Source organism: Salvelinus fontinalis, chromosome 30, assembly GCF_029448725.1.
Source record: "Salvelinus fontinalis isolate EN_2023a chromosome 30, ASM2944872v1, whole genome shotgun sequence".
Taxonomy (NCBI): domain Eukaryota; kingdom Metazoa; phylum Chordata; class Actinopteri; order Salmoniformes; family Salmonidae; genus Salvelinus; species Salvelinus fontinalis.
Window position 1 is genome coordinate 3,109,569 of NC_074694.1, and position 8,109 is coordinate 3,117,677.

The window sequence follows — 8,109 nt, forward strand, 5'->3', positions numbered from 1 at the left end:
CCCGGAGCGTTGGACCCGGAGCGGTAGACCCGGAGCGGTAGACCCGGAGCGTTAGACCCGGAGCGGTAGACCCGGAGCGTTGGACCCGGAGCGGTAGACCCGGAGCGTTAGACCCGGAGCGGTAGACCCGGAGCGGTAGACCCGGAGCGTTAGACCCGGAGCGGTAGACCCGGAGCGTTGGACCCGGAGCGTTGGACCCGGAGCGTTGGACCCGGAGCGGTAGACCCGGAGCGTTGGACCCGGAGCGGTAGACCCGGAGCGGTAGACCTGGAGCGTTAGACCCGGAGCAGTAGACCCGGAGCCGTAGACCCGGAGCGTTAGACCCGGAGCGGTAGACCCGGTGCGGTAGACCCGGAGCCGTAGACCCGGAGCCGTAGACCCGGAGCCGTAGACCCGGAGCGGTAGACCCGGAGCCTGTGTGATGCTGCTAATCTGTGCTCACAGACATCAGATTCCTTCAAATGTTGCCGAAACAGAGATTACAAATAGAATAAACAGCATCTTCACAACTTTTTCCCTTGTTAGAGATTTCTGAATCAGCCTTTCATTGAATCTGAATTTCCCTATTGCGTTTTCCTCCATAAATACATATATCTTTTTGTTGAAGATGCATTGTTTGATGAGAGAGGAAGAAGGGAGGGAAAATCAACAGACAGAGGTAGACAGAATGGCACCATGCTGCGTGTCTCTTTGCATAACATTTGCATCAGCCCGCAAGCCATATGACATCCATTAACCTCCAAGGAGATGTCCCAAATGGAACCTTATTCCCTACGTAGAGCCCTACGGGACCTGGTGAAAAGTAGTGCACTATATAGGGAATAGGGTGCCATTTGAGACACATCCTCCGAAAGTGATTTCCCTTCACTCCTCATACTTACAAACACTGTGTGAATGAGTCAGATGTTACAGTGACTGCTAATTGGATTTTAAATAACGCTGATTTCTGTCTCTTTGTGGGTACAGGAATTAAAGGAGACCACAACGTGATCCAGCCAGCAGGGTGTCTGACCGCAAGGGAACCGCTGCAACCGACGATCCCTCCATTGTCCCGTCGTCCGTCGGTCTCCTGAGGAGTAGCTGAGGGGGACGTACCACTCTGTTACCAAAGTACCTTGGATTAATGTATGGCGCAGGCTCACGGAGGGAGAACGTGATTCTGGGTTTCCTGCAGGGCTGGAGTACATAAGTGATACAGGCCTGGAGTGAGCCTGTACTATCAGGATTGGTGTTGGCATGGCTCAGTCCACCTTTTGGACCTTCTCTTCATCATGACTGGTCTGCTTGACCACAGACCCTGAGGAGAGCCTGTAACTGCCGGAGGTAGTGAGCCCCTTTTTGTCTCGAGAGGATCTTTCCTAAGAGAACCGGGCCTTTATGTATCACAAAGAGATCTAAGTTAGACGATACAAAGACTCTACAACTACTACTACAAAAAAGAACACAAAAAAAAAACACAAAAACTCAGGCTTGCTTTTGAGAGGAGAAACATGCGGCTTTGTCTCAGTTTGAGTGGAGATGCTTTTTCTACCAGCTTATCTTCCATGGCAAAGCCTTTGATGGCTTGAGCGGCTGACAAAACAAGAGGAAGGTCAGCTCAGAAAAAACAAGGATCAGTTTCAAATCAAACACACTGATCCGGGGTCACGATATAACCAAGGGTATAACCAAACACCTTCTTTCTCTTACTACGCTAATAAACTTAACCTTTCTGAAAAGGACTTAATAGGAGAAGATTTCAACGTAAATCTCGATTGGATCTGCTGGGTTGGGAAAGGATTCTTCGGTGGCTGGATATCGATTCTTTTAAATCAGGTACGGCAGCCGCGGTATGATTGGATGCTGGCTTCTTTACGCATCGCTGACCAAAACCATTTTTCTAACAATATGTGTAATTGTGTGTGTGTGCGTGCGTGCGTGCGTGCGTGTGTGCGTGCGTGCGTGAGTGTTTTCTAATGAGACGTGAGGAGAGGTCAGGACAATAATTCTTAATTGACGTCAAATCAGAAGCTAGCTACTGGTCCAATGAAAAGAGAAATCACACTTCACTGGTCGTAGTAAAAACTAAAGGAGGACAATGGACAAGCAGTTTGCATCTTGCTGTATTAATAGTTGTTTGTTTGTTTCTGTACATGGAGGTATCGTATGTGACATCTTTTATTCTGAATACCAGTCACAGCTCTGGCTACCAGTCGCAGCTCTGGCTACCAGTCGCAGCTCTGGCTACCAGTCGCAGCTCTGGCTACCAGTCGCAGCTCTGGCTACCAGTCGCAGCTCTGGCTACCAGTCGCAGCTCTGGCTACCAGTCGCAGCTCTGGCTACCAGTCGCAGCTCTGGCTACCAGTCACATCTCTGGCTAACAGTCACAGCTCTGGCTACCAGTCACAGCACTGGCTACCAGTCACAGCTCTGGCTACCAGTCACATCTCTGGCTAACAGTCACAGCTCTGGCTACCAGTCACAGCACTGGCTACCAGTCACAGCTCTGGCTACCAGTCACAGCTCGGGCTACCAGTCATATCTCTGGCTACCAGTCACAGCTCTGGCTACCAGTCACATCTCGTGCTACCAGTCACAGCTCTGGCTACCAGTCACATCTCTGGCTAACAGTCACATCTCTGGCTAACAGTCAGTCACATCTCTGGCTAACAGTCACAGCTCTGGCTACCAGTCACAGCTCTGGCTACCAGTCATATATCTGGCTACCAGTCATATCTCTGGCTACCAGTCACAGCTCTGGCTACCAGTCACAGCTCTGGCTACCAGTCACAGCTCTGGATACCAGTCACAGCCCTGGATACCAGTCACAGTTCTGGCTACCAGTCATATCTCTGGCTACCATTCATATCTCTGGCTACCAGTCACAGCTCTGGCTACCAGTCACAGCTCTGGCTATCAGTCACAGCTCTGGCTACCAGTCACATCTCTGGCTAACAGTCACAGCTCTGGCTACCAGTCACAGCTCTGGCTACCAGTCACAGCTTGGTCTACCAGTCATATCTCTGGCTACCAGTCACAGCTCTGGCTACCAGTCACATCTCGTGCTACCAGTCACAGCTCTGGCTACCGGTCACAGCTCTGGCTACCAGTCACATCTCTGGCTACCAGTCACATCTCTGGCTAACAGTCACATCTCTGGCTAACAGTCACAGCTCTGGCTACCAGTCACAGCTCTGGCTACCAGTCATATATCTGGCTACCAGTCATATCTCTGGCTACCAGTCACAGCTCTGGCTACCAGTCACAGCTCTGGCTACCAGTCACAGCTCTGGATACCAGTCACAGCCCTGGATACCAGTCACAGTTCTGGCTACCAGTCCTATCTCTGGCTACCATTCATATCTCTGGCTACCAGTCACAGCTCTGAATACCAGTCACAGCTCTGAATACCAGTCACAGCTCTGGCTACCAGTCACAGCTCTGGCTACCAGTCACAGCTCTGGCTACCAGTCACAGCCAAGCACTGAACAGATCAGCCATGTAGGTTGGTAAATGGATGACTGACTGAGTGCAGCTCAGTTTATTTCACCCTGTTCCACATATGGTAATGAGTCTGCACATTAGAGAGAGAGAGACAGAGAGAGAGAGAGACAGGGAGACAGAGAGACAGAAAGAGGGAGACAGAGAGGGAGGGAGACAGAGAGAGAAAGATAGAGAGAGATAGAAGAGAGGAGACAGAGAGAGAGAAGAAAGAGAGACAGCAAGAGAGAGAAATAGAGAGAAGATAAAGAAAGAGAGAGAGAGAGAGAGAGGATTTCACAACAGTTCATCACAAGGCCTGGCTTTGTTCACATACACACACAGTCTAGCAGTGATGAAAGGGAGCCTTCAGACAGATACAGAAACATGTAAAAACAACTAAGGCCAAGCTATTACGTTTCACAAGCTAAAGCCAAAAAGCTCAAGCACAGGGATTCAATTCAGTAGCCGAACCCACATGTTGAAGGATTTTCTCCAAACAGGAAATGAGGGAAAGGGAAATACATTGTAAATGTATGAAGTCTCTGAAGTCTGAGGGAAATGTTCCCTGAAAACATCCCTTTGCACTCAAGGCAGTTTTAGCCTTGCTAGATGCTCAAATGTCTTTTCTGTGATAGGCAAATTGTAAAAGTAACAATTTATATAAATTTAAGTCAGCATAAGGCCTACATGCCATTTCTAATATTGCAGATTAGTGCAGAACAGGCTTGAGGCAGGACAATTCAAACAAACAGCATTTATTAGAAACCAAGGGATTTGGCTTCCTTGTAAAAGCCTTCCTTGTAAAAGCCTTGTGCATTAACATTACCCTTCTGTCTCCTTCCTAGGGACGAGACACCACAACCTCAAAACAAGATGGCCGCCCAATGCAAGAACTTCCTGCTCTTCTTGACCAGGGTAGGACTACTTCTGGGTCTGGCTAACCCTCTGGTGACCTCCGCCCTCTGCCCCTCGGCCTGCCGGTGTGATGGGACCTTCATCTACTGTAATGACCGAGGCCTCACCTCTATCCCTACCGGCATTCCGCTGGATGCCACTATTCTCTTCCTCCAAAACAACAGGATCAAGAGCGCCGGCATCCCCGCCGATCTGAAGAGGCTAAGCAACGTTGAGAAGATCTATCTGTACTGCAATAATCTGGATGAGTTCCCCCAAAACCTGCCGATAGGGGTGAAAGAGCTGCATCTACAGGAGAATAATATCCGCATGATTACGCATGCGTCGCTGGGTCAGATCCCGGTGATTGAGGAGCTACACCTGGATGATAACTCCGTCTCTGCGGTTAGCATCGAGGAAGGAGCGTTCAGGGACAGCAATCACCTGAGACTACTCTTTCTCTCCAGGAACCATCTGAGCACCATCCCGTCCGGCCTTCCGCAGACCATCGAGGAGCTGCGCTTCGACGACAACCGCATCTCGTCAATATCAGAGGCGTCCCTGCAGGACCTGATCAACCTAAAGAGACTCGTCCTGGACGGGAACCTGCTCAACAACCGCGGCATCGGCGAAATGGCCTTCATCAACCTGATTAATCTCACCGAGCTCTCCCTGGTGAGAAACACCCTAACGTCGCCGCCGGCTAACTTACCTGGAACCAGTTTGGAGAAACTGCAGCTCCAAGACAACCACATAAACCGGGTACCGGCCGGGGCTTTCGCTTTCCTCAGGCAGCTGTATCGGTTGGATCTATCAGGCAACAACCTGAGCAGTCTGCCTCACGGAGTGTTCGAAGACCTGGACAACCTCACACAGCTCCTGCTCCGTAACAACCCGTGGCAGTGTACTTGCCGGATGAAGTGGGTGAGAGACTGGTTAAGGTCGCTGCCGACAAAAGTCAACGTCCGAGGATTTATGTGCCAGGGACCGGACAAGGTCAAGGGCATGGCTATTAAGGATTTGTCCATGGACTTGTTTGACTGTGGAGGATCTGACTTGGGCAGGGGACAGGGGGACCCTACCTTCAAGACCAGCACCGTCTCTAACACCTTACTGCCCTCACAACCCCAATGGCCCTCCTTTGTGACCAAAAGACCAGTGGTGAGAATACCTGACAGGAATAAGAACTACCGCAGTACTACGACGCCGTCAGGAAGAAAGATCATCAGGATCAGCGTGAAGTCGAGCAGTGCAGAGACTGTGCACATCTCCTGGAGGGTTTCTATACCGTTGACTGCCATGAGACTCAGCTGGTTAAAACTGGGTCACAACCCTTCGTTCGGTTCCATCACGGAGACCATCGTACAGGGCGAGAAGAAGGAATACCTCCTAACAGCTCTAGAACCGGAATCCTCGTACAGGATATGCATGGTTCCCATGGAGACCAGTAACATTTACTTGACGGACGAGACACCAGTTTGCATAGAGACAGAGACCAGTTCTCTGAAGGCTTACAAACCCACCACCACATTGAACCGCGAGCAGGAAAAGGAGCCTTACAACAATTCCAGTCTGCCTTTAGCCGCGATCATCGGAGGGGCCGTGGCTCTGTTGGCAATAATAATGCTGGCGTTTGTGTGCTGGTACGTGCACAGGAACAGTTCACTGTTTTCCAGGAATTGCACCTACAACAAGGGCCGTCGGAGGAAGGACGATTACGCCGAGGCGGGGACGAAAAAGGATACCTCGATCTTGGAAATACGAGAGGCCTCTTTTCAGATGATCCCTATACACGCAGTGCCCGAGTCCAAAGAGGAGTTTGTGATACATACGATTTTCCCTCCGAACGGATTGAGTCTGTACAAGAGCCCGCAAAGCGAGACCACTATTAGCAACAGAAGCTACAGAGACAGCGGAATACCCGATTCAGACCACTCCCATTCATGATATTGATAACGCGGGACATTTCGTTATAAATGAGTGCGTTTGTTGATGACATGAAACTAAAGTGGCTAAAAGACTTTGTTATAAAACACTGGATCTACAAGACTGAGTGGGGAAGCAATGTTCTTCTGTACATTTTGCCCATATAATTTATATTTAAGGACATTTTATGACAAAGAGGAGAAGAAATGTGGTTCACATTGCAGATAGTAGGGCCATCACTGAGCCGCAGGTCAGTGTATGTTGTAACTAAATCTGCATTTCTATATTTTAGGGGTTGGTAGTAATTTGTACTGTATTTTTTTTTTTGGCTTACGGTTACCCTAACAACCAACTATAAAAAAAAAAAAACTCTGTTCTACTGAGATATAAAGACTTGTCAACTGTGAAAGTGGGTTTTCATTGCTGTGTTGAACAATCAGACTTTAGAGAACCTTGTAGAATAAAGCACAGGTCATTCTTTACACTCGTTTTGTGGCTGTTCGGTAAAAACCAAAAAGGCAAAAAAAAAGTTTAAAAAAAATGACATGATCAAAACTAGGGCCCAGCTGATTACCTGAGACGAAGGCGCGAGACAGCAGACACTCGTTCTCTGAGGAGAGACAAGCAGAGAGCAGTCAGTCTCCTACATGTATCTGACTAGATATGGAGCTGTCCTGCTTTGCTTCTCTGCTGTTCATTTAGTTCCTCTGTTTGTAAAAAAAAAAAAAACACAGAAACACAGAGAGAGCCGATCGAACAGACGCCCAGGCGGGCACAGCTCCTGTGTGTGTGTGTGTGTGTGTGCGTGTGCGTGTGCGTGTGCGTGTGTGTGTGTGTGTGTTTGCGTGCGTGCGTGTGTATGTGTGTCAGGCAGGCCACAGCACAGGGCAGATGAAGCACACAGACCTTTAGGACAATTACCCAAGATGGGATTAACCCATGCAGGGTGGCCAGGCTGACAACAAAGATGACATAACCAACACCAACTATATCTATTTGTTCTAGCCAACAAAACGGCTAGACTACAATGGATGACATTCTCCGGTACCTTGTACCATACGTCATTCACACGTTGCCCTCAAAACATAGCTTAGATATAAACCGGGAAAATAAGGCTCTATAAAGAAACAACACATTGGCTTTCTTTTGAATACAAACTGAGCATCACCGATTTCCTTGCTTATGTTTCGTCCCCCCCCCCCCCCCCACACACAAATTGACTACTTCTATGTTGCCACAATTTCAAAGTTTAATTGTTCTTTATAAAGTAGAATTTGTTCTTTACAAAAGTGAATTGTTCTTTACAAAGTTGCTCAGGGATTCTTGAAACAATTGTCCTGTCTTTCGAGCATCCCTGAACTGAAAACCAAAGTGCATTGAATGCCCTTTGGCCAGTCGTGTATGTGCCTTGATCCAAATGCTTATTGTATTTAGCTTTCTAAGAAATCACTGACTTTTTTTGTCATTCACACTTGAATATGAGAAAATATTGCTGAATAAAAGTGGATAAAAATATTCAAGAACTGGTCTCTCTTACCTGAAACACCGACAAGACATTTCAAAATTACAATTTGGGCCCCATTCTCAATTTGAATAACAAAAAGGTGTGGCGGCACAGCATAGTTAAAGTAATTGAAGTAATATGTACATGTAGGTAGGGGTAAAGTGACTATGCATAGATAATAAACAGAGAGTAGCAGCAGCAAATAGTCTTTGTAGCCATTTGATTAGCTGTTCAGGAGTCTTATGGTTTGGGGGTAGAAGCTGTTAACCTTTTATGGCTTCAGGGCGGTGCCGGTACACTTATGACAACAGCCCGTCCAAGTG

General features: G+C 48.2%; 1 protein-coding gene across 1 annotated transcript; it reads left to right on the top strand.

The window, feature by feature from the left end:
- Positions 1–856: 856 nt before the first annotated feature.
- LOC129828544 (leucine-rich repeat transmembrane protein FLRT3-like) lies at positions 857–6,936 on the top strand. Its single transcript, XM_055889566.1, has 2 exons — positions 857–1,815; positions 4,308–6,936. The coding sequence occupies exon 2, from the start codon at positions 4,336–4,338 to the stop codon at positions 6,301–6,303; it is 1,968 nt and encodes a 655-aa protein (XP_055745541.1). The 5' UTR covers positions 857–1,815; positions 4,308–4,335; the 3' UTR covers positions 6,304–6,936.
- Positions 6,937–8,109: the final 1,173 nt, after the last annotated feature.